This window comes from Gambusia affinis, linkage group LG05 (assembly GCF_019740435.1).
Source record: "Gambusia affinis linkage group LG05, SWU_Gaff_1.0, whole genome shotgun sequence".
In the NCBI taxonomy this organism is placed as follows: Eukaryota; Metazoa; Chordata; class Actinopteri; order Cyprinodontiformes; family Poeciliidae; genus Gambusia; species Gambusia affinis.
Window position 1 is genome coordinate 22,119,932 of NC_057872.1, and position 27,428 is coordinate 22,147,359.

General features: G+C 39.4%; 1 protein-coding gene across 1 annotated transcript in view; it reads left to right on the forward strand.

Annotated features, from left to right (window-relative positions):
* LOC122831121 overlaps window positions 1-27,428 on the forward strand; it is a 33,305-nt gene that overhangs the window by 2,191 nt on the left and 3,686 nt on the right. Inside the window, exons 5-20 of the mRNA XM_044117072.1 lie at window positions 1,048-1,327; window positions 1,466-1,614; window positions 7,617-7,883; window positions 12,419-12,473; window positions 12,601-12,668; window positions 13,000-13,297; window positions 14,236-14,390; window positions 15,017-15,296; window positions 15,442-15,589; window positions 16,592-16,649; window positions 17,160-17,255; window positions 18,241-18,307; window positions 19,047-19,084; window positions 21,003-21,049; window positions 21,630-21,837; window positions 23,199-23,486. Coding sequence (XP_043973007.1) covers window positions 1,048-1,327; window positions 1,466-1,614; window positions 7,617-7,883; window positions 12,419-12,473; window positions 12,601-12,668; window positions 13,000-13,297; window positions 14,236-14,390; window positions 15,017-15,296; window positions 15,442-15,589; window positions 16,592-16,649; window positions 17,160-17,255; window positions 18,241-18,307; window positions 19,047-19,084; window positions 21,003-21,049; window positions 21,630-21,837; window positions 23,199-23,486 — 2,502 coding nt within the window. The remainder of the gene's footprint in view (window positions 1-1,047; window positions 1,328-1,465; window positions 1,615-7,616; window positions 7,884-12,418; window positions 12,474-12,600; window positions 12,669-12,999; window positions 13,298-14,235; window positions 14,391-15,016; window positions 15,297-15,441; window positions 15,590-16,591; window positions 16,650-17,159; window positions 17,256-18,240; window positions 18,308-19,046; window positions 19,085-21,002; window positions 21,050-21,629; window positions 21,838-23,198; window positions 23,487-27,428) is intronic.

The following is a 27,428-nucleotide window of genomic DNA, read 5'->3' on the forward strand; positions in this document are numbered from 1 at the left end:
TTCCTTTAAAAAATAATCAAAATTTTTTCGATTATTTTTAATTAAAGAGTATGAACTCAAGTATAGAATTACCAGAGAAGTGTCATTTGACATTTCTACCATTGGAGCCCAGAGGGGTCAAAATCCCTGGTAATGCTAGTGTTAACGAGTTCATACTCATAAACTTCAATTAACGGAGCTGAAATTCGTATTGGAGATTCACTTGACAACAACGGAAATCGCTGAATTTTCCATTCAAATGCTCGGAAGCGCAGTTGGTGAGGCTGTAGTGAGCTGAGCCTCACCTGCTTTTTGTGTGGGAAATATTTGAATGTTGTCTTTTTCTTTTGTTTCGTTGTTGTCAGTTGTTATGGCAACGACCCTGCTCATAGCTGCGCTGATAAAGAGAGCGAGAAGGAAGTGGTTTTCAGATGTACTTTAACTGTTTTTCCCTTTGCTGTGGAGCACAGCACGAAATTAATAATATCTACATGTCCAAGTTTGATTGAGTTAAAGGAATTATTCTACAGCGGCAGCGCGGCTATGGATGACATGAAGAAAAATTGTCTTTTTGCCCTCCATCATTGTCCGCATGCGCATGTTATGTAAACAATAACATGCAGAGGGTCTATATTTGTAAACATGATTTTGATTAAGTCAGTGCCTCACCAGCTATGAATCTCACCGCACGTCACTGATCATCAAATAAAACCTGCCCAAAAAACATTGTTTTTTCAATGTCAATACGTTCATAAATGTAAAATGTATTTAAAGATGTAGCTTATCTGCTGAAAATTGATGGTAATTAAAAACAAAAAATGGAAATAAGCACATGGTTGGTGTACTGTCACAGTAAGTAGACAGATATCTATTTTCTATTTAAAAAAAATTGTATGTCAATCCCTATTCATATGTGAAAGCAATAAGTTTTGGATCAATAAAATACAAAATGGACTATTTCAATAAACAAAAAAGTAAACTTTTTAAATAAAGATGTGCAATTGTCAAAAAGCAGTGCATGTTAGAAGACTATGTATCACAGCTAATGTTAAACATTTTGTTTTGCAGAAGAAAATGTGGCAGTTTATGGAAAAGCTTCACAGTCAACAGTTTATCCTGGAGCCATTGCCTACAACGCTATTGATGGGTATCGTGAAGGCCTCTTTAGCCAGGGTTCCTGCAGTGCCACAAATAATGACTTCAACCCCTGGTGGAGACTGGACCTGGGAAGAACCTATAAAGTGTTCAATATTAACATAACCAATCGGGTAGAAGTTCCTACTCGAATTAACGGAGCTGAAATTCGTATTGGAAATTCACTTGACAACAATGGAAATAACAATCCCAGGTAGTTTACAGTCATTTTATCAAAACATTGAATGCAAATAAAACATGTTGTTAAAAGCAAAAAATAATTTCTCCTGATTATTTTTGCTAAAGGACTGTATCTTTAATTCTGAAATCTTAAATCTTTTTTCTCTGACAGGTGTGCTGTGATCTCAACCATCGCTGCAGGTTTTACTGAAACCTTTCAGTGCAACGGCATGGATGGTCGATACATCAACGTTGTCATACCTGGAAGAAATGAGTATCTCACTCTGTGTGAGGTGGAGGTGTACGCATCGAGACTGGATTAATGTTTTCATGACAACACTGTGGTTTAAAGTTAAAGCTTAAAGTTAAAGCTGAATGATTCATTTTGATCACTACAGGGGGTAAAAAGTCTTACGAATATCTGATTGTATTCTGATTGTATTGAAAACCAAAATTAAACTCACTATGGGGAAAGCAGTTCTGAGCTGGTGTAGGCTTCTGATGAACCAATCACGTACTTTTGGGACACTGTGGGATGCTTGCTGGGTCTGATTTTGAAACATAAGCAACAATTTGAGACTACAGGTTGAAAAACAAATATAAAAGAAAAAGCAACAAATTTATCAGTTAATGGAAAACTAAGAGTTATAATGTGTAACTTTTCCAAATCTTGTCTTTTGATATAATCTATCACATCTATCAGACAATCAAACTATCTTATGATCTGTCTCATAGGTCTCTTTCATTCTGTGGTTTATTCAACTGGTCTGAAATCTGGTGTGTATTTCTTTATTAAATCACTATAATAAGTCTGCAAAGTTGGTTGTGGATTATTTGTACATTGTGTTATTACTGCACACTACTTAATTTTCTGTTAAATTGCTTGTTGACATAACTAGAAAATCAGTTGTGTCAACAAAAAACTTTTAAGAACTTTGGTGAAAGAAAATATCAAACCAGGGCAGAGAAGTTACTTGATTAACTTTTATTTTTGTAGGTTTCTCAAGGAAAAAAACAAATAGTAGAATATAAATTTACATAATCCTAAATAGACAAGCCGACTTAAAGAGTAATGCGTCCTTTAGAAGAATATAGAAGATAACAATAAAGAAACTTATTAGTAATTCGGGCAGATGAGGTTCACAAAAATCTGAAAGTAACTTTTTATGCACCTAAAAGACAAATAGAAAGCAAGAAATACAAAGATTTTGTTTTAAACCATTTAGTAGTAATAGTAATTGAGACAAGTTTTTGGGATACGTTTCTGCATTCTTATTTTTTCTGATATTTAACAGCAACAATAATTAGGATAATTATCACACTCTTTCTAAAATAAGGTATTAAAAAAAAACTTTACTAAAACGTTATCAGCTACAGCAAAAAGTGTTTTTTTGTTTGTTTGTTTTTTTGTTACCACCCTGGTTGGAGGGCTTTTACATCTTCAAGTCAGAATCTTATCAGTATTCCTCTCATGGATTGTGTTCCTCTGTTTCCTTGACGAAAACTCTTCCATCTGAGTGTTTTTTCCAGTTAACATGGATGACATCGTTCACATTTTCACTCAGCCTTTGCTTTATCTGGGGTAAAGAAAACATCCTTTTTTAACCAGTATATACATGTAGCTTAAGCTAACTGAATCAAAGCATATCTACAATTGGAGGCTTGACATCTGGAAGACTTACTTGCTCCAATATGCTGTTTTACACTGTAGGGTCATTCAGATCTAAAGTTGAGTCCTGCAGGTTGATCCCCAGTTTCACAAACTGCAGATTGCGTTTTCCTAAAATTCAAAATAAAACCACATCATTTGTCAGAGTTGCTAAGGGACTGGTTCTACAGTTTATTCATCCATAAGGGTCAGCCTGCACAGATTAGAAACTTTTACTTACTGCATTTGCAGAGGAAAGGCTGCATTTCTGTGCATTTCCTGTCTCCCCATTTGCCAGATTCAGTCTTCAGCAAAGCAACACAATATTCATTGTTTAGTGTATTTATTTGTTGGGATTCCCTCCAGTACCTCAGAGAAGAGTCAGTCAGATCTGACCAAACCCAGGGGTCTCTGAAGAGCCCAACAAATACTGATTTTCCATTGGCTACTTCCTGGACTGTCTTGTATTCTGTATCATTCCTCAAACTGACCAGGTCTTTGTAATTTGTTCTGCAGAAGTCTCGAGCAGCGGTCCAATTCATCGGCTCTGGACTGAGGATGTACTGAGCTGCTCCCTGTTTTGAACCTGAAAAGAACATTTTAGGGTTTGTTACAACAAAAACAATAGCGGGAATGCACCAAGCAGGCATCAGTGTTTTTGTTATTCTTAGACTATTTAATTCACACTGATTAATTTAAAAAAGTGTTCTAAGGATTTAAACAAAATCTACTTTGGACATATGTCAGTTTCTATGTGGGCAAGAGGTACAGCAGCAGAAACATACATCCATCTTTTGCCTTACTGTTATCTGAGATTGGGTCTCAGGAATAACATCCCTCTGCTGAGCAACTCTCCCCAAATCGTTTGAGGGGATCACAATGTATTCTCAGGCTGATAGGGACATCACTGACCAGGCAGAAAATCCATGTCAGCGTGTACATGGGGGGCATTTTGTTTGTACTTGGAAGTCAAACAAAACGCTTGATAATGATGGAGTCAGCCACAGTTAGATATCCAAAATGGCTGCTGAAATAATGTTTGTTTACACTACTGATTGTTTGCATTTCATAAAACCAGTGAGACACATACAACATCTCTATGTAAACATGTTCTGATATTATTATTGAGCACAGTTAGGCTCATTTGTGTTTTGATATGCATAATCGATTGTCAGTGTTTGCATATTATTAGGAGAAAAATGTAAAAGGAATACTCACTATCAAAACAGACTGAATATCTGGTATCAATACAAGAGAGTGTGAAAAGTTTTCCAGAACCATAAGCACCACAGTTGTTATCACCTAAAGAGCTCCATATTAGATGATTTTTTTCTCCATCCTGGTAGAAATCTTTGTCTGCTATAGACCAGTGCCACTTTGGGTTGCTTCCTCTGTGCAACCCAATCCATACGGCATCACTGTAGTCATCTCCAACACTTTGAAGAGCCATGTCCATCTCATTCATGTCTTCCATGGTGGCCAGGTCAACACATTTTTCCCTGCAGTAGCTCTGTGCCTCCGTCCAGGTTTTTGGAGTGTGGAATAAGACATATTGGTACTGATACACACAGAGACAAAGAGAACAAAGTCCTGTAGAAGAAAAGTAGGAAGTGTAAAAAGCAACAAGGTTTAGCTGGAAATTCTTGTCTGAGAAGATAAGTGTTTTGTTCTGATAGAAAATATGCTCTGGAGGTGGCACATGTTTTACACATGTATAAAACAAATGTATAAAACTTGGAGAAAACTAACCTGCCAAAACCATTAGCTTTATGACATTTCCCATGGCTGCTACAAAGCTATGGGAAGAAATAAAACGGAGATTAACTTATTTATATAGCATAGTATTTAGTAAAGTTGTAATAGTGGCTTATAACAGAAAGTTGCAAAAGTGGCTTATAAACTAGATAGAGAGATGTTAATGTAATGTGCCTTGTATGATTTCTCTCTATGAATTGAATTTATTTAGAAATGTAGACATTTTGAAATGTAATATTTCAAATTATAAATATCCTAATATTAGATTTTATTTTAACTAAATGAGCAACAATTTTGTAATCTAACCACTGTAGATAAAATAAAACACAGGGTGACAAAATAAAGGCATAAAGTAAATGGAAAACATTTTCTGTAATGTCTTGGTTACATGTGGTGAAGGAAATGGTTACTTAATAATCTTACCTTATGTTTTCCGAGTCCTATGTTCAGCAATAATAGAGGCTACTAAAAATTAACTTCTGAATTAAACTTTTGTTTCAGTAGCTGTGCAAAGCGTGTTTCAATCTGTCTCTGAATGATGTGTGGTGGATGTTTTGTGACAGTCGTCTTAAATTACTTGCTTTTCTTCTTCTGTATGGAAAGCAGCATGCAAATGAAGACCAGTAATCCACATTCCTTTTCCCCACTGACATCAAATAAGATTAAACATTCACTGTTTTACAAACATTACGTCTTTTTCCTAAATGCCAGAATAAAAAGATTTTTTAGGATCTTTTTACGACTTTCTTTTAAGTAAACATACTTTGTATTTAAACAGTTTGGAAAAGCTTGATCTAGGTCAACTGACATCCAATCCATCAGAAGCAACTTAATTATGGATCATTATGTTTGAATAACCTTGAAACATGATGATCCATAATCATGTTACACAACTTTCTACATAGTTGCGTAAAACGTCAGATTTTGGTTCTTTTCCAACCCAACACATTCTCCATGTTTTAATAATAATAAAAAAAACCTGTATGGCCATAAGCATCATCAGCAAGAATTTTTAGACTAATTGTATTTAATTGTGACACATTTGGTCCACTTTAAATGGACCAGAGTTTGGTTCCCCCATTGGTCTGGATCTTTTGTGCAGGTATGAATCCACTGAAGCAAATCCACTCTATGGACTAAACAAAAAAATAAATAAATAAAATAAACATAAGGTTTGCTTTAATGAAATTATGGACCAAAGAGCTTTTCTGGTGTGGGTCCACTCTTAGGAAGTTTTACAATATGCTTTCTGAGTTCCATGTCCAAAAATAACAGTTGCTACTAAAAATTCACTTGTGAATTAACCTTTTCTTCATTTGGCAATAAGTTTGTGAATGTGCTTAATTTTACTGCTCAATTAATCAGGAAGGCTTTCAAATCTCAAGAGATTGGTTTTCTAATCTGTATGCAAAGCATTATGAAAATTAAAGGTAAAATCAGGTATTTACTTTCTCTGTAAAAATTAGATAACTTTTCTATTTCTTACCAACAACAAATCAGAAAAAAACATTTCCTGATTTTTGGGTTTCAGTCTGATTGCTTTTGTTTTTATGCCTGCTCATGGTTCAGTCAGTGATCAGTTCTTCCACCCACCTGTGGCTATTGGCTGATATATTATTGGTATTTTCTTGATAGCAGTTCTGTGTGTAAATGTCCAGTATTATTTACTTGCCAGTTCCAAAAGTCAAATATCTGAAGAGAATATTTGCTCAGGAGATACAGATGAATATTTTCTGAGCTCCATAGTGTGAGTAACCTCATGGAAATAATGTGTTTAAATATGCAAAACGAAGGGTATGGAAAGTTTTCAGGATATCGTTGTTCTCATCCTTTCTGAATTATTTACTGTGATGGTATAGAAAATTTTAAAGATTATTCAAAGAAATTGTGGGTGTTCTTAATTTTGGGATACGTTTACATTTTCTCCAAATAATTATAATAAAGAGTCATGTTCAATAAATTAGAATATGCATTCAAGTGAAGATTGTTTCTTTTTTTGGTTTCAAAAGTACATTTTTGAAAGACAAAAACATTTCTGTGTTAAAATGGTAACTTTCAAATCTTACATGTTAAAAAATATTAGAAATAAATAATATATATAATATTTACTCGCTCCCACATTGTTTTATTAATCTTTATAAAGTGCCTCATTTAGTGAATTGAGTTACTAAAATTAATTGATATTACACTGATCTGATTTATTCAAAAGATTTTTAAATCTGTCACGTTGAAGAGTTGCAAATTACAAGGAAATGCTAATTTGTTCCTTTGAGAAAACCCTGGCAATAAAAGAGTTAAATTTTCCTTTCTCCATCTCTGCGAACAGTGCAAACAAATTTCATCCGTCTCTACTACTGTTAAAACCTTGCCTCTATATAAATCAGTGTTGTTCTTTAAGCTATATTTCCGGACAAAGGCAAATTCTTAAGTAATTAGGAAGTATCACAAAGCCCCGAAGAGAAGGAGAGTCAACTGCCTAGCCTCTCTTTGTTTGGAGGTGGCATGCTACTATTATATTATCTTAGATTTAAGTAAATACCAGATTGAAAGGATAGACTTATAATAAAACAAACGTTATTTTGAAGATTTTGAAAAGGTCCCGGCTTTACGGTCTAAAACTGTAAAGCCAAATCCCCACTGCTGTCCACAAGGTGGCGGCAATGCGCCAAAAATAAATAAACAGTAGGAGAAGAAGGGGAGTCTCCATTAGGAAGCTGGGGGTAAATACTTGTAATAATCGATCCTTGTCTTTCTTTTTTGAATATGACGCCTCATTTAACGTCCTTCGTTTGATTTCTTCTATTCCAGTCTTTACCATAAATGTTTTTAGTTTTTCTGCTTAATCGCAAAAATCAGATCACAACAAATATCTTTTGTCAACGTTACTTAAACACTGCGCTCCACTGTCTCTTTGGTTCAGATCTGTCCGTGGAAATGAAGCAGGAGTACCAGGACCTCATCCTGCACCTTGAGGGCTGTGGCCGGTCCTCTGTGGTGGCAGAGGCAGAGCACCCGGGCGGCTGGAACACGGATCGCTCCCACGCCCGTAAAGTCAAGTCCTACCAGGTGGAGAACCACTGGTACCAGAACTACTCCACCAATCAGAGCTGCCGCATCCCCGTCTGCCTTGCCGCCCGTTCCTATGGCGACGAGTTGCTGATAGTTCTGGAAGATCTGGATGTGGAGGGTTATGACCACAGACAGTCAAAATTAAAGCAGTTCGTAAATGTGAGTATCTCTGAAACGGCTTCACCTAATCAGAAGTATTATAAACCATTAACCACGAATATGATACAATTTATTATCACAATCTTTGCGCAAACTGCCTGTATAGATGTTCTCATCTGAAGCTGGATGACTATAATTGCACTTTGCACCGATCTGACAGAGTAATCTAATTAAAATGAAGAACAACAAATATGTTTCTTCTTGAACTCATCCATATTTATTTAGCAATTTAGCTGCAAAAATGATTTTTTGAACTTTCAAACCAGTTCTCAACGTGGACACAGTAGTTACAAATCAGTGATTTTATTTAACAAATCGCAGATGAAATGTGATTTTTAATGATGGATTTTCATGTTTTCATTTACAGAACCAGCATTACGGTTGGTTTGGCTGTTTTTACAGAAATACAAGATTGAAAATGAAAAAAGTGCAAAAATAGAAAAGAGCAATTATGTAAATTAATTTTCAAGGGTATTTTATGTGACCAATTTAGTAATTCTTGTTTTTTTATGTCGATGCACAACAAAGTGAGAAAGGAGCAATAAGCTCATCTGACAGTGCAGCAGCAATTTGGTTAGATAATGTAATGTATATATTATTTAAAAATGACTAAATTAAATCAAATCAATTTTGAAACTTTTATGTCAACATTTCAAACTGCATTTGATTTGCAATTGATCAACATTTTCCCAAAAACACACAATTCTGGACACAAACCATGTTGGTTAAAGAATGTATAATTATAGTGTACATTACAATCCTCCTGACTGTACTAAGTGATAATTAACTATATTTTACTGCTTTATCTTAACTTAGAAATGTGAACATTAAACAAATGTACTTATTTGGAATTGACAAATGCGCGCCAAATAAGGTCCGGTCCACCCAGGTGTTTGTTCACCTGGGTGGACCGGACCTTATATGGAGGCAGAATAAACACTGATCCACCCAGGTGGTTTTCACAGATTAAACACCCAGGTGTTTATTCACCTGGGTGGACCGGACCTTATCTAGCGGCAGAATAAACACTGCTCACCCAGGTGTTGGACCAGTCCACTGGTCCAACACCTGATTCTGAATTAAACACCCAGGTGTTTATTCACCTGGGTGGACCGGACCTTATCTGCGGCAGAATAAACACTGCTCCACCCAGGTGTTGGACCGGTCCACTGGTCCAACACCTGGTTTTCACAGATTAAACACCCAGGTGTTTATTCACCTGGGTGGACCGGACCTTATCTGGCGGCAGAATAAACACTGCTCCACCCAGGTGTTGGACCGGTCCACTGGTCCAACACCTGGTTTTCACAGATTAAACACCCAGGTGTTTATTCACCTGGGTGGACCGGACCTTATCTGGCGGCAGAATAAACACTGCTCCACCCAGGTGTTGGACCGGTCCACTGGTCCAACACCTGGTTTTTCACAGATTAAACACCCAGGTGTTTATTCACCTGGGTGGACCGGACCTTATCTGGCGGCAGAATAAACACTGGTCCACCCAGGTGTTGGACCGGTCCACTGGTCCAACACCTGGTTTTCACAGATTAAACACCCAGGTGTTTATTCACCTGGGTGGACCGGACCTTATCTGGCGGCAGAATAAACACTGGTCCACCCAGGTGTTGGACCGGTCCACTGGTCCAACACCTGGTTTTCACAGATTAAACACCCAGGTGTTTATTCACCTGGGTGGACCGGACCTTATCTAGCGGCAGAATAAACACTGGTCACCCAGGTGTTGGATCGGTCCACTGGTCCAACACCTGGTTTTCACAGATTAAACACCCAGGTGTTTATTCACCTGGGTGGACCGGACCTTATCTAGCGGCAGAATAAACACTGGTCACCCAGGTGTTGGACCGGTCCACTGGTCCAACACCTGGTTTTCACAGATTAAACACCCAGGTGTTTATTCACCTGGGTGTTTAACCTGTGAATAAACACCCAGGTGTTTATTCACCTGGGTGGACCGGACCTTATCTGGCGGCAGAATAAACACTGCTCCACCCAGGTGTTGGACCGGTCCACTGGTCCAACACCTGGTTTTCACAGATTAAACACCCAGGTGTTTATTCACAGGTAATTACAACCTACTTTAACACCAGGTTGTAAGAAGGCTGTCTGATAACATCATTATGTCCTGCTGATCTGATTTCTTAGCTGTTTGAATACCTGTTTGATATTAGTGAATAAACAACTGAGTGGACCTGACCGGACCTTATCCCTGTCTTGGACTCCAACCTCTTGCTCTTCCACGAAAGCCCATTTTAACTTACAGTGAGTGTTCACTTGAAATAAGGACTTTCTAAACTTTCTAAGCTGTTGCAATGTCATTATAATCAGAAACAACAGTTTCTTAAAAGGAATGTGCACTTTGAAAATAAATCAAACAATCAACTTTGCATTTTTATGAAAACACAAAGTGGAAATAGATTCAGCCAAAAGTGAATCAGGACAAGACAATACCTTTTTAATGCCTTTTAAATAACCTTCAAAGTATAGATTTAGAAATATAAACTACATATATATAGAAGGCAGGAAAAGACAATTCCTTTTTAGACCTTCAAAATTTAGGTTTAGAAAAAGAAACTCCATATATTTGTAGTTTTTTTGACTGAAATATCTAGTTTTTTGTAGAAGTTACACACTTCTACAAAAAGTATGCAGCTTTTTGTAGAAGTTACATACTTCTTGTAGAAGTAACATACTTCTACAAAAAGTATGCAGCTTTCTGTAGAAGTTAGACTAAACCTTTCCTTCTAAAGACAAAACGCATTTTAAATACGTTCCACTAGAATGAGCTGCAGTGTTTGTAGATTAATCTCCTATCACAGAGTGGGTGGTCATGAATATGAACATACAACTCACTCATCATGCATTTTCTATGTGGAATTACCAAAAAATAACATTGGACCCACGCATCATCAAGATTTACATAGGTCCACAATTCTCAACTTGAAAATTTGAATGGTGTAATTTTTCTGTGATTTCACACAAGAAGCTGTAGGTTTGAGATATTGACTTAAAATATAACCACATGTTTGGATATGCCAAATTGTTTAAAGGCACAGTAATCTTAATGAATGCCAATATTTGACTTTGAAGAAACCTGGGCACGGTCCACCCAAATGTTTTTTCACCAATGTTAAACAAGTATTCAAACAGCTAAAAAACAGTTCTGTGTCACTCTTGCAAAAAGAACTGAATAGTAACAACGGCATAACAAAAGAGTGGCAAAGTCAACAGTACAGAATAAAAGTTCATAAAATCACACATTCCCAGTGGTGCGATGGATCTTCTGGAATAACTATATATTTTAAAACTCTTCTTGGCTTTTATGTCACAAGTGTTTCATTGAAATTTCATTGACATAAATTGGCTGCAGTGAAAAACTGTAACGTTCAAAAATACATTCATCCAGCAATAATAAAATATCTGTCATCATCCTCTTCCAACTGAGATTTTTGTAGAGTATTTAAAATCAAAATCAAATCAAATTTTATTTGTATAGAACATTTCAGCAGCAAAGCATTTCAAAGTGCTTTACATCAAATCAAACACAAAAACACAATGCAACGTAGAATCAACAATCAAAACAGAACATCAAGTCAGGTTCCGTCAAAAATTTGTAATTGATTACGTTTCAAATACAACTCTAAACAAGTGGGTTTTTAGTTGAGATTTAAGTGAAGTCAGCGTTTCGGCTGTTTTACAGTTTTCTGGAAGTTTGTTCCAGATTTGTGGTGCATAGATGCTAAATGCCGCTTCTCCTCGTTTGGTTCTGGTTCTGGGAATGCAGAGCAGACCAGAACCAGAAGACCTGAGAGTTCTGGAAGGTTGATACAACAACAGCAGGTCTTTAATGTATTGAGGTGCTAAACCATTCAGTGATTTATAAACTATCAACAGTATTTTAAAGTCTATTCTTTGAGCTACATTGAGCCAGTGGAGGGACTTTAAAACTGGTGTTATGTGTTCTATCTCTCCAACAAACAGCTACTCTCCTACAGGCTCCCCAATGCCATTTCTGTCATCTACCTTGTGCCAGGCCTCAGCCAAATGATTGGGCTAACACAGTAGTTGCCCAAACAATCCTGGTAATTGCCATTTCTGATATACTGCCTATATCAGAAATGGCAGTAATTAAATGGAAATGGTATCTTTAAGAAAGTTTCTAAACCATTTTTTCCTAATAACAAGAATTCTCTTCTTTTCTGAGAATATTTTGTATGTTTAAAACTGCTACAAAACTGCTACATGAAGCTGTTTGAGTGTTTGATTTGCAGGACTGAGCTTATATGTCTTCATAAAGACTAACTAAACCATGATCTGTTTAAACAAATGATGGCAAAGTAAATAACTGAATCCGGTGACAATAGGACTTTCCGAGCTCAAGCAAACTGAGAATTGTAGGAGTTGACTTCTCTTTGAGATGTGATTGGACAACATATGAGTTTTATCTGATATAAATAGATGAGTGAAGGACTTAAGAAACACTCAAAGGCAAATCTCTCTCCTCAAACAGAAAACCTACCAAAGAATCAAGGTAATTTCTCAGTTCTCATAAATTTCTTACAGTATTTCTAACAAGCCTATGAAATATTTTCAGAGTTGTTTTTTATTTTATTTTTGTAATTTAATTTTAAATTGTTTTTCTCTCCTGTTTTTGCCAGAATCATGAGGTACGGTGTTCTGTTTCATTTGCTGCTCCTCCTGCCAGTGTGCTCAGCTTACACTTACCGTAAGTAATGTGAAATTTATGTCAATTTAGAAACTGCAAGCATAGTTTGTGATTGAACGTTAATCTATGAACTCAACACAATAGTCTAATTGAACTTATTCAAAATGAGTTTTGTCTTTAAAGAAAGGCTTTGCTCTAACTTCAGCAAACAGCATAATATTCTGCCTTCCATGTATATGTAGTTTATATTTACATTTACTGAGACAAAAAAAGCATCAAAGACTTTTAAATTGACTAACAGATAAACGGATGTGAATTTTCACAACTGTATAAATCTCTTAAGCCAAACAACCTACAATAGGATTAATTTAAATTTCTCTGTTCATTTCAGAAAATGTGGCTTTACGCGGCAAAGCTACACAGTCTTCTCAGTTCAAAGGGGATCCGTGGAATGCATTTGTAAGTGCCTCCAATGCTATTGATGGAAACCTAAATTCTGACCTTACAAAGGGATCTTGCACCCACACTGATGGTGAAAACAACCCCTGGTGGAGAGTGGACCTGCTGGACTCATATATAGTCACCAAGGTCGTCATCACCAACAGAGGAGACTGCTGTGGAGAGCGACTCAATGGTGTGGAAGTTCGCATCGGAAACTCTTTGCAAAAAGATGGCACTGCAAACCGACTGTGAGTGAAACCCATGCATACAGTGTGAAACAAGGGAGCCTCAATGCTACTCAGATTTGAACCTTTTTCAATTCTGCACCTCCCCTTAAACAGAGACTTATTTGGTATCCAAAGAAACTCTGAGCTGCAAGCTGATTTTGCGCCCAGGGCTTCAGGACAGTGACCACAACCCTTCATCCATAAAATATACATAAGTATTGGTGGTTTCCATTTTTAAAATTTTCAGTAAATGTGACTAAATTTGTTGTAATTGCTGGGGTTTTTTACCATGGTTTTCCAACATATACCATTCATTGGGAGTAAAATTTAGCAATTTCTTATTGTTTTATTATAGTTGGATAGAAAACTATAATATATTTCCTTCCCAAAAAAAAAACAAAAAAAAAAAAAAACTAGGAATTTTAGGCATATGACAAAAGTTTATTAAGTTTAGTAAATGAAACAAAGGAAATCCTCAGTTTGGTAGATGATGCTAACCAATGCCAAGGCCAAAAAGGCAAGGAATTTCTCTGTAAATGTTCTTGTGTTTATGTCAGCTACATCAATCTTAGTACAGGTACTGTGCAGTCTTGGATCTATGGTTTCACAAAGTTTGTAGCTCTATTGATTCTATTTCTATAATGTTCATACAGTACAGACCAAAGGTTTGGACGCACCTTGTAATTGAATCCAATTACAAGGTGTGTCCAAACCTTTGGTCTGTACTGTATACTGTTGCAATCCTCATTTTCTCTGAAACTATAGCAGCTCCTGGGATATTTAAACTTCTGATGGAGTCACCCCAGTGTTACCTTTATACTGATACCAAGATTAATGAAATAGTTTGTAATTGCTAAGAAATACGTAGATAGATTTGAGTATGTGATTTTGAACACTTCAGCAAGCCATGTGGGGATTAAAGAATCTTGAATGTTACTGACTCAGCTCTTCTTTTCTAGGGTTGCTACCATTTCTACTGCTGCAGCTGGAAGCTCTCATTCAATAAAACTTTCTAAGCGTGTGGAAGGACGTTATGTGACCATTATAGCACCTGGTGTGAACAGGGTTATAAATATCTGTGAAGTGGAGGTCTATGGATACCGCGCCCCGACTGGTGAGAATCTTTCGAAACATTTTTGATCATATTTTTATCAGTCAAGTTGGGTTGGCCAGTGAGTGTCACTGTAGTTTTTCCATAGTTTGTGTTTATGTAGATGTCATTAAACACTTTGACTAGGACAATCTCAGTATGGTGGTGACATTAGAAACTGGACAGAGTTTTTGGAGCCAAAATCATAACTGGCAATAAATAAGATTTGTACAGACAATCCTAGACGATTTATTAACAAAATCATTAGATGACTGCTTGCACAAAAATAGCACTGCTTACGCAGTGTTGAGGCTGTTCTTACAAATTAATTGTATATGAAATGTTTATCCTCTGCTGAAATTTGTTATTAATTTACAAGAAAAAAGCACCTTTTGGGATGATGTCCTTACAAAAAGCAATGTGGAGACACAGAAAGTAGAAAGATATTTATTTTCTCTAGCAAATTCTCTGTCAAACCTAAGCTTAATATGAAATCAAGAAGTTTCGGTTTTACAAGTTTCTAAATACCAAATTGAATACTTGAACAAACAAACAAAATAAATAAAAATATGCACTTGTCAATATGTACATAGGTAGAGTATATTTGTAGACTATGTATCACAGCTGACATTTAACATTTTGTTTTGCAGAAGAAAATGTGGCAGTTTATGGAAAAGCTTCACAGTCAACAGTTTATCCTGGAGCCATTGCCTACTACGCTATTGATGGGAACCGTGCAGCACTGTGGAGCCAGAGTTCCTGCAGCTCCACAAATAATGACTTTAGCCCCTGGTGGAGACTGGACCTGGGAAGAACCTATAAAGTGTTCAAAATTCACATAACAAATCGGGTAGAAGTTCATACTCGAATTAACGGAGCTGAAATTCGTATTGGAAATTCACTTGACAACAACGGAAATAACAATCCCAGGTAGTTTACAGTCATTTTATCAAAACTCTGAATACAAATAAAACATGTTGTTATAAGCATAAATTATATATCTCATGAATTATTTTTGCTAAAATAATGTATTTTTGAATATATCCTGAAATCTTAAATCTTTTTCCTCTGACAGGTGTGCTGTGATCTCAACCATCGCTCCAGGTGTTACTGAAACCTTTCAGTGCAACGGCATGGATGGTCGATACATCAACGTTGTAATACCTGGAAGAAATGAGTATCTCACTCTGTGTGAGGTGGAGGTGTACGCATCGAGACTGAATTAAAGTTTTCATGACAACACCGTGGTTTAAAGTTAAAGCTTAAAGTTAAAGCTGAATGATTCATTTTGATCACTAGAGGGGGTAAAAAGTCTTATGAATATCTGATTGTATTCTGATTGTATTGAAAACCAAAATTAAACTCTATGGGGAAAGCAGTTCTGAGCTGGTGTAGGCTTCTGATGAACCAATCATGTACTTTTGGGACACTGTGGGATGCTTGCTGGGTCTGATTTTGAAACATAAGCAACAATTTGAGACTACAGGTTGAAAAACAAATATAAAAGAAAAAGCAACAAATTTATCAGTTAATGTAAAACTAAGAGTTATAATGTGTAACTTTTCCAAATCTTGTCTTTTGATATAATCTATCAGACAATCAAACTATCTTATGATCTGTCTCATAGGTCTCTTTCATTCTGTGGTTTATTCAACTGGTCTGAAATCTGGTGTATATTTCTTTATTAAATCGCTATAATAAGTCTGCAAAGTTGGTTGTGGATTATTTGTACATTGTGTTATTACTGCACACTACTTAATTTTCTGTTAAATTGTTGGTTAACATAACTAGAAAATCAGTTGTGTCAACAAAAAACTTTTAAGAACTTTGGTGAAAGAAAATATCAAACCTGTCATGATGGGTGCTAGCCGGGTTACCCACATGCAAGAACACGCTAAGAGAGGCGATATGAAACAACAATAATTTTATTTTGGGAAAAGGTAGTGGGGTCAGGGGGAAAAAGTCCTGGAGCCTGGGAATGAAGGAAAACGGTCGTCGGACTGTTGATGAGAATAGGCGGAGTGAAACACGGGACAGATCCAAGGTAATAATTTTGAGTATATTTCAGAGAGTGCTTACTTGGAGGCGGAGTGAGGTTTTGTCGGTGGCGGTGGCTGAAGAAATTGATTACCGTTTGGAGAGCGAGCAGGTAAGCCTTGTAGTTGGAGAGGAGCGCGGGTCGACTTCCAAGCGGGGTTCCGGTGATTTGCTCCCGGAACATGAAGCGCCGGCAGGCCCAGCCTGTGGCGAGCCGTAGGGAATCCACGGGGAGGGACCAGGGAGGTGAGTGCACGAGGAAGGCAACCGACTGGTAACACCAATGGCGTCGTGAGGAAACACAAGGAAATCTGACGGAAGAAACACAGGGAGCGATCAGAACACGAGGAGCGATCAGAGCACAAGGAACGATCATAGAAGGTTTCTTTTCTTAAGGAAACGTCTACCAGTTGAGGCAAACACTCAGGCACTGGAGTGTCAGCTAGGCGGTCCTTATGAAGCGCCTCCGCAGCTCTTGATGATTAGACACAGGTGCGTCTACAGGTTGGCCGCCACACTTCTCCAGGGGCTCCGCTCAATGGTGACATCAGGTGGCTGTGAAAGGAAATAGCAGCTTCCCAGAGAACCCAGAACAAAAACAGGAAAAATAACCCCAACCTAACAGTACTCCCCCCTCAACGGACGCCACCTGGCGGCCGAGAAGAGGAGGAAGGCTGAGAGGCGGTGTAATCACTAATAAGGGAGGGGTCAAGGATAAAGGAGCGGGGAACCCAAGAGCGTTCCTCTGGACCGTAGCCCTCCCAGTCAACGAGGTACTGGTGACCCCGACCGCGCCGACGGGAAGCCACAATCCTGCGGACAGAGAATGCAGGATGACCGTCAATAAGACGGGTGGGAGGAGGGGGTTCGGCCGGAGGGCAAAGATTACTGGACAGGACCGGTTTAATCTGGGAGACATGGAAAGTAGCATGAACACGTAGGGAGGGAGGAAGGCGAAGGCGTACAGCTGCTGGACTGATGACTGACACTATCTCAAACGGGCCAATAAACCTGGGAGACAATTTCTTGGACATGGACTTGAGGGGTATGTCCCGGGTAGACAACCAGACCTTCTGCCCGACCAAATAAGTGGGCGCAGTGGTTCTTCTCCGGTCAGCCTGTTTCTTGTTCTGAGTGGCAGTGTGATTAAGTGCCGTGATGGTTTCTGACCAGATCTTTTTACAACGGCGAATGTGATGCTGTACTGACGTTACCGATATGTCCTTCTCGTCGGATGGCTGGAGAGGGGGCTGGTAGCCGAGAGAGACCTCGAACGGGGAAAACCCTGTGGCTGCTGAAATGTGACTGTTGTGTGCATATTCTACCCATGGTAGATATTGAGCCCAGTCTTCGGGGTTAGAGGCAGTCAGGCAATGCAACATGGCCTCCAGCTCCTGATTTAACCTCTCTGTCTGGCCGTTAGTCTGGGGATGGTAACCAGAGGTTAATGACACTTTCCCCCCTAGGGCAGAACAAAATTGTCACCAAACTTGGGAGATAAACTGAGGACCCCGATCGGAAAGTATCTCCTGAGGGATGCCATGTAATTTAAAGACATGTTTAATGAGAAGCATGGCAGTTTGAGCGGCAGTGGGGAGTTTAGATGAAACAAATGACAAGACTGTGAGAAGCAAGGTCTCTTGGGGATAGGTAATGGCTGGAGTAATCCTGTGGGTGGCTGATGGGAGGACTTGTTCCTGGAACAGACTGGACATGCTAACACAAACTCTTTGACATCTTTATGAACTGATGGCCACCAGAACCTTCGGTTGACCAACCCAATAGTTCGACTGATACCTGGATGTCCGGAAAACTTTGAGGAATGTATCCACTGTAGGAAGCGGGATCGAGCGGAGGCAGGGACGTACGTCCTCCCCTGTGGACATGACGCAGGGACAGGCTCGGTTAGCTGGGCTTGACGGATGAGGTCTTCAACCTCCCAGGTAACTACTCCCACCGTGCAGCTGGGGGGAAGCAGGGGAATGAGTTCCTTCTCGGAGTCATCAGGTGCATAAAGTCTAGAGAGGGCATCAGGCTTGACATTTTTAGAACCTGGACGGTAAGAAATAGACAGGTTGAATCGAGAAAAGAATAATGACCAGCGCGACTGTCGAGGGTTTGAACGTTTAGCTGACTGAATGTGAGACAGGTTCTTATGGTCAGTCCAAACTACTATGGGATGCTCAGCTCCCTCTAGCCAGTGTCGCCATTCCTCTAGAGCGAGCTTAATAGCCAGTAACTCTCTGTCTCCCACATCATAGTTGTGTTCTGCTGGTGAAAGTCTGCGAGAGAAAAATGCACAGGGGTGAGTATTATTATCTTTTTCAGAAACTTGAGACAGCACAGCTCCCACTCCAGAGTCTGAAGCATCGACCTCAAGGATGAACTGTTTAGTGGTATCAGGCTGAACTAGTACAGGGGCGTTAGCAAACAGGTTCTTGAGTCGGTTGAAGGCTTCCTCTGCTTGTGGGGTCCAGGTAAAACTAGACTTTGTGGATGTGAGCGCAGTTAGGGGTAAAGCGGTCTGGCTATAATTCCGTATGAAACGGCGGTAAAAGTTGGCAAAACCCAAGAACCGTTGCAGCTGTTTACGGGTCTCGGGTCTAGGCCAGTCCAACACAGCTCTGATCTTGTCCTCCGAAGGTCTTACCTGCCCGCTCTCAAGGACGTAGCCCAGGAAGGTAACGGATGATTGATGGAACTCACACTTCTCTGCCTTTACGTACAGTTTGTTCTCCAAGAGGCGTTGGAGAACCTTTCTGACATGCATCTTGTGCTCCTCCAGGGACTTGGAATAAATCAGTATGTCGTCTAGATAAACGAAGACAAACACATTAATGAAATCTCTGAGGACATCGTTTACAAGTGCTTGGAAAAAGGCGGGAGCATTTGATAAACCAAACGGCATAACTAAATACTCATAGTGTCCCATGGGTGTCTTGAATGCCGTCTTCCACTCATCTCCCTCGCAAATGCGAAGGAGGTGGTAGGCATTGCGGAGATCGAGTTTGGAGAAAATGGTAGCTTCCTGGACAGGGTCAAAGGCTGAGGAAAGAAGAGGTAAAGGATATTTATTTTTAATAGTGATCTGGTTCAAACCCCTGTAGTCAATACAGGGCCTCAAGGACTCATCCTTCTTCCCCACGAAGAAGAACCCTGCCCCAAGGGGTGACGAAGAAGTGCGTATAATGCCTGCTGCTAACGAGTCATTAATGTATTTCTCCATGGTCTGACGTTCTGGACGGGAGATATTGTAAAGTCGGCTGGTGGGTAGTGGGGCTCCGGGCAACAGATCTATGGGACAATCATAGGGGCGGTGGGGGGGTAGAGTGAGTGCTTTGCTCTTACTGAAGACTGCAGCCAGATCCTTATATTCAAGGGGAACAACTGACAGGTCAGGGGAATCGGTCTCATGCTGCTCTGCTGTTATGGAAGTCGGGGTAACGGCAGAGTGGAGACAAGTTGCATGGCACTCACTGGACCATGATTCAATAGTAGTCCTTCTCCAGTTTATCTGTGGGTTATGTCAGTAGCCACTCAAACCCCAGAATAACAGGGCGCTGACTCGGGAAAACAAAAAAAGAAATTAGCTCTGAATGGTTACCAGAAATCACAAGACGGACGGGTGTAGTCCTCTGGATAATCCTGGGCAGGACCTCCCCATTTAGGGCTGAAACATGAAGTGGAACAGGGAGTGGTTCTGTAGGGATCCCTAGCTGTTCAACAAGGGTAGAGTCAATTAGATTTTGTTCACAACCTGAGTCAATAAAAACAGTCAGAGGAAGAGATTGATGGCGATGGAAAAGTGTAGCAGAAATAAGGAGACGAGATCTTCTATTGGCGGGTTGCACCGGCAGCCTCCTGCTCGTTACGGGCCTGCAAGTTTAAACTTACGGGGCAGTTAGCAATGAAATGGTTGGGACCCCCGCAATACAAGCACAACCGAGAGACTAGTCTCTTTTGCCTCTCCTCAGGTGTCAGGCGAGTGTTACCCAGCTGCATGGGCTCAGGTTCTGAGGTCTCCGAGGGGTTTGGTACCTCCTGAAGACTAGGACGGGTAGCTTGTAGGGGGGCTCTGGCTGAGAGAATTCGGCGATTTCTCTCCTTGGCTCGAGACCGAATTCTATTATCCAGTTTTATGGTCAGACTTATAAACTCTTCTAGAGTCTCAGGTTCATCCAGAGTAGCTAATTCATCTTTGATCTGTTCACTTAATGCATGGAAGTAAGCACTTTTAAGTGCAGTAGCATCCCATTTAGAGGCGGCTGCCTTTATCCTAAAGTCAATAGCAAAATCGGACACCGTTCGTTGCCCCTGTTTTAGGTTCCAGAGTTCTCGGGAAGCTGAAGTCTGGTCCGTCTCTTGACTAAACACCTGTTTTAATTCCTTAATGAAATCGGAATATGAACAACCAAAATCAGTGGGGGAGGAAAACTTGGCTTCGGCCCAAACCAGAGCTCGACCGGACAGCTGGGACAGCACATAATTAGCATTGTCGTGTGGAAAACTTTGAGGACAAGAATTGAAAATGATGGAACATTGTAAGATAAATCCCCCACATTTGTGCACATCACCTGTGAACTTCTCGGGGTCTGGCAGCCGGATCTTCGAAAACGTGGGACGGATTGGTGGGTCTGGGACTGCAGGTGAGGTTGGAGCTGGAGGCTGCACCTGCTGAACGGAACCTTGCAAAAAGTTAGACAACTCTGTCAACCGACGGTTTGTTTCGGCCTGTCTATTACCCAACTCTCTTAAAGCTGAATCATGTGACTGTATGAGAGCGTGTTGTTCAGATAAAGCCCTTCTTATTGCGTCTGCTGGGGTAGGCTGTTGGCCTGAGTGTTCTGTCATGATGGGTGCTAGCCGGGTTACCCACATGCAAGAACACGCTAAGAGAGGCGATATGAAACAACAATAATTTTATTTTGGGAAAAGGTAGTGGGGTCAGGGGGAAAAAAAGTCCTCCTGCAGTGAAACATATGACTGCTGGCAACCATACAGTTCTCTTAAAATGGTGAAAACAGTTTCTGGATCCTCACGGTCAGCTGACGATCTATACTTGATCTCATCTCGAGCTTCACCTTCAAGATGGTCAAAAATGAAAGCAGCCCGGTCTGTGGGTCCAACATGGCGGACTCGCATGCTGGTGCGAACCTCTTCTATCCGCTCCTCCACTCCAACACCATGAATTCCTCTAAAGATTGGACACTTTCTCTCCCTTGGCAGGTAGATTATGCGGTCAGCTGTCCCATTGCTCATCGGAGCTCCACTCGTACTCGGGCCAGCTTGTGCATCATCCCTCTCCTGCTGCAGACGGCTCCTTTCGGCCTCCAACTGCTGGACTCGGGCACGGAGTTCTTGAAGTTCCTCAGCCATCGCACCGGGAACGTTGATCTTTGTTCACAGCTGGAAATCTCCAGCCAGGTCCCACGATGTGCCTACTGTTGCACTATTATGCTCTCACCCTCTAAGCACTCCCCAAAAAAAAAAAAAATAAAAAATTGCTCTTTACTAAAGCACCGCTACCACAGAACCAACATAGTCAACATACTATCTGTTCCAACAGCCAGACCCTGCTCGCAGCGCCAGAAAATTGTAACACGGGGGAAAGACCCGGATGATGACTGAGGGCGTGGCTCTAAAGCAAACTGGTAGACTACTAAAACATGCTCAGGTAGCCTAGGGTCTCCCAATTAAAAGTACTCAAGTAAGTCTGGCTTAAAGTGATGAAACAGAGGTAGCATACAAAAATATATTTTATTTATACTTTCTTTAACAATGTTAAAAATATACTTTATTATTCTAATTTAAGACCTGATTTGGTACAGGCATCTAGGAAAACACTGGAAGCAATCAGAGACATAACAAAATCAACTACAAACCAAACTAATAGAAACAAATTCATCACACACAAATAATATTGAACAAAAGAAAATATAAATCTCCCGTCGCATCAGTCCAGTCCTTTAGAGCTGCGCCCAATCTGCTAATTCATAAAAAAAAAAAAGAAATATAAACCCTGGTTCTGGTTCTGCGGTGCTTTGCTACACCTCCAGCTGTAGAGGACAACCCTTTAGCCAATTACTGAGAGCATCATAAAACTGCACATGGGTGAGAGCATAATATTGCACATAAGCAACCTATTCAGCAGCTGGACCAGCACGGCACCAGCGCTCATCCGACAGATCCCAGCTGCCACAATGGACTTGACTTGTCACTTGGCGGGCACACCTGGTGCCTATATACATTAATAAGCCCAAAAAAAACTGACGCAAAAGTGAAGGTGGGGAAACGGGGCATGGTGCATTCAAGGACCCGACATGGGTGGGAATTTACAAGGATTAAATATAAACCGTGTTCAACCTAATGAACCACCCGGTTACATATGTTATCTTAGATTTAAGTAAATACCAGATTGAAAGGATAGACTTATTATAAAACAAACGTTATTTTGAAGATTTTGAAAAGGTCCCGGCTTTACGGTCTAAAACTGTAAAGCCAAATCCCAACTGCTGTCCACAAGGTGGCAGCAATGCGCCAAAAGATAAATAAACACAGTAGGAGAAGAAGGGGAGTCTCCATCAGAAAGCTGGGGGTAAATACTTGTAATAATCTATCCTTATCTTTCTTTTTTGAATATGACGCCTCATTTAACGTACTTCGTTTGATTTCTTCTATTCCAGTCTTTACCATAAATGTTTTTAGTTTTTCTGCTTAATCGCAAAAATCAGATCACAACAAATATCTTTTGTCAACGTTACTTAAACACTGCGCTCCACTGTCTCTTTGGTTCAGATCTGTCCGTGGAAATGAAGCAGGAGTACCAGGACCTCATCCTGCACCTTGAGGGCTGTGGCCGGTCCTCTGTGGTGGTCAAACACATCAAGTTTCCGGAAGAGGCAGAGCACCCGGGCGGCTGGAACACGGATCGCTCCCACGCCCGTAAAGTCAGGTCCTACCAGGTGGAGACCCACTGGTACCAGAACTACTCCACCAATCAGAGCTGCCGCATCCCCGTCTGCCTTGCCGCCCGTTCCTATGGCGACGAGTTGCTGATAGTTCTGGAAGATCTGGATGTGGAGGGTTATGACCACAGACAGTCAAAATTAAAGCAGTTCGTAAATGTGAGTATCTCTGAAACGGCTTCACCTAATCAGAAGTATTATAAACCATTAACCACGAATATGATACAATTTATTATCACAATCTTTGCGCAAACTGCCTGTATAGATGTTCTCATCTGAAGCTGGATGACTATAATAGCTCTTTGCACCGATCTGACAGAGTAATCTAATTAAAATGAAGAACAACAAATATGTTTCTTCTTGAACTCATCCATATTTATTTTGTAATTTAGCTGCAAAAATGATTTTTTGAACTTTCAAACCAGTTCTCAAAGTGGACACAGTAGTTACAAATCAGTGATTTTATTTAACAAATCGCAGATGAAATGTGATTTTTAATGATGGATTTTCATGTTTTCATTTGCAGAACCAGCATTACGGTTGGTTTGGCTGTTTTTACAGAAATACAAGATTGAAAATGAAAAAGTGCAAAAATAGAAAAGAGCAATTATGTAAATTAATTTTCAAGGGTATTTTATGTGACCAATTTAGTAATTCTTGTTTTTTTATGTCGATGCACAACAAAGTGAGAAAGGAGCAAAAAGCTCATCTGACAGTGCAGCAGCAATTTGGTTAGATAATGTAATGTATATATTATTTAAAAATGACTAAATTAAATCAAATCAATTTTGAAACTTTTATGTCATCATTTCAAACTGCATTTGATTTGCAATTGATCAACATTTTCCCAAAAACACACAATTCTGGACACAAACCATGTTGGTTAAAGAATGTATAATTATAGTGTACATTACAATCCTCCTGACTGTACTAAGTGATAATTAACTATATTTTACTGCTTTATCTTAACTTAGAAATGTGAACATTAAACAAATGTACTTATTTGGAATTGACAAATGGGCGCCGCCAAATAAGGTCCGGTCCACCCAGGTGTTTGTTCACCTGGGTGGACCGGACCTTATATGGAGGCAGAATAAACACTGATCCACCCAGGTGGTTTTCACAGATTAAACACCCAGGTGTTTATTCACCTGGGTGGACCGGACCTTATCTAGCGGCAGAATAAACACTGCTCCACCCAGGTGTTGGACCGGTCCACTGGTCCAACACCTGGTTTTCACAGATTAAACACCCAGGTGTTTATTCACCTGGGTGGACCGGACCTTATCTGGCGGCAGAATAAACACTGCTCCACCCAGGTGTTGGACCGGTCCACTGGTCCAACACCTGGTTTTCACAGATTAAACACCCAGGTGTTTATTCACCTGGGTGGACCGGACCTTATCTAGCGGCAGAATAAACACTTCTCCACCCAGGTGTTGGACCGGTCCACTGGTCCAACACCTGGTTTTCACAGATTAAACACCCAGGTGTTTATTCACCTGGGTGTTTAACCTGTGAATAAACACCCAGGTGTTTATTCACCTGGGTGGACCGGACCTTATCTAGCGGCAGAATAAACACTGCTCCACCCAGGTGTTGGATGGTCCACTGGTCCAACACCTGGTTTTCACAGATTAAACACCCAGGTGTTTATTCACAGGTTCTTACAACCTACTTTAACACCAGGTTGTAAATAGGCTGCCTGATAACATCATTTTGTCCTGCTGATCTGATTTCTTAGCTGTTTGAATACCTGTTTGATATTGGTGAATAAACACCTGGGTGGACCTGACCCTGTCTTGGACTCAAACCTCTTGCTCTTCCACGAAAGCCCATTTTAACAAACAGTGAGTGTTCACCTGAAATAAGGATTTTCTAAACTTTCTAAGCTGTTGCAATGTCATTATAATCAGAAACAACAGTTTCTTAAAAGGAATGTGCACTTTGAAAATAAATCAAACAATCATCTTAGCATTTTTATGAAAACACAAAGTGGAAATAGATTCAGCCAAAAGTGAATCAGGACAAGACAATACCTTTTTAATCCCTTTTAAATAACCTTCAAAGTATAGATTTAGAAATATAAACTACATATATATAGAAGGCAGGAAAAGACAATTCCTTTTTAGACCTTCAAAATTTAGGTTTAGAAAAAGAAACTCCATATATTTGTAGTTTTTTTGACTAAAATATCTAGTTTTTTGTAGAAGTTACATACTTCTACAAAAAGTATGCAGCTTTCTGTAGAAGTTAGACTAAACCTTTCCTTCTAAAGACAAAACTCATTTTAAATACGTTCCACTAGAATGAGCTGCAGTGTTTGTAGATTAATCTCCTATCACAGAGTGGGTGGTCATGAATATGAACATACAACTCACTCATCGTGCATTTTCTATGTGGAATTACCAAAAAATAACATTGGACCCATGCATAATCAAGATTTACATAGGTCCACAATTCTCAACTTGAAAATTTGAATGGTGTGATTTTTCCGTGATTTCACACAAGAAGCTGTAGGTTTGAGATATTGACTTAAAATATAACCACATGTTTGGATATGGCAAATTGTTTAAAGGCACAGTAATCTTAATGAATGCCAATATTTGACTTTGAAGAAACCTGGGCACGGTCCACCCAAATGTTTTTTCACCAATGTTAAACAAGTATTCAAACAGCTAAAAAACAGTTCTGTGTCACTCTTGCAAGAAGAACTGAATAGTAACAACGGCATAACGAAAGAGTGGCAAAGTCAACAGTACAGAATAAAAGTTCATAAAATCACACATTCCCAGTGGTGCGAAGGATCTTCTGGAATAACTATATATTTTAAAACTCTTCTTGGCTTTTATGTCACAAGTGTTTCATTGAAATTTCATTTACATAAATTGGCTGCGGTGAAAAACTGTAACATTCAAAAATACATTCATCCAGCAATAATAAAACATCTGTCATCATCCTCTTCCAACTGAGATTCTTGTAGAGTATTTAAAATCAAAATCAAATCAAATTTTATTTGTATAGAACATTTCAGCAGCAAGGCATTTCAAAGTGCTTTACATCAAATCAAACACAAAAACACAATGCAACGTAGAATCAACAATCAAAACAGAACATTAAATCAGGTTCCGTCAATAAATTTGTAATTGATTACGTTTCAAATACAACTCTAAACAAGTGGGTTTTTAGTTGAGATTTAAGTGAAGTCAGCGTTTTGGCTGTTTTACAGTTTTCTGGAAGTTTGTTCCAGATTTTTGGTGCATAGATGCTAAATGCCGCTTCTCCTCGTTTGGTTCTGGTTCTGGGAATGCAGAGCAGACCAGAACCAGAAGACCTGAGAGTTCTGGAAGGTTGATACAACAACAGCAGGTCTTTAATGTATTGAGGTGCTAAACCATTCAGTGATTTATAAACTATCAACAGTATTTTAAAGTCTATTCTTTGAGCTACATGGAGCCAGTGGAGGGACTTTAAAACTGGTGTTATGTGTTCTATCTCTCCAACAAACAGCTACTCTCCAACAGGCTCCCCAATGCCATTTCTGTCATCTACCTTGTGCCAGGCCTCAGCCAAATGATTGGGCTAACACAGTAGTTGCCCAAACAATCCTGGTAATTGCCATTTCTGATATACTGCCTATATCAGAAATGGCAGTAATTAAATGGAAATGGTATCTTTAAGAAAGTTTCTAAACCATTTTTTTCTAATAACAAGAATTCTCTTCTTTTCTGAGAATATTTTGAATGTTTAAAACACTTTCAGATTCAGATTGAAAGTGTCCTGAACCTTCGTTGATATTTTACTGTATTATCAGCAATGATCTGTCTTATTTAGGATGAACAAAACTGCTACATGAAGCTGTTTGAGTGTTTGATTTGCAGGACTGAGCTTATATGTCTTCATAAAGACTAACTAAACCATGATCTGTTTAAACAAATGATGGCAAAGTAAATAACTGAATCCGGTGACAATAGGACTTTCCGAGCTCAAGCAAACTGAGAATTGTAGGAGTTGACTTCTCTTTGAGATGTGATTGGACAACATATGAGTTTTATCTGAT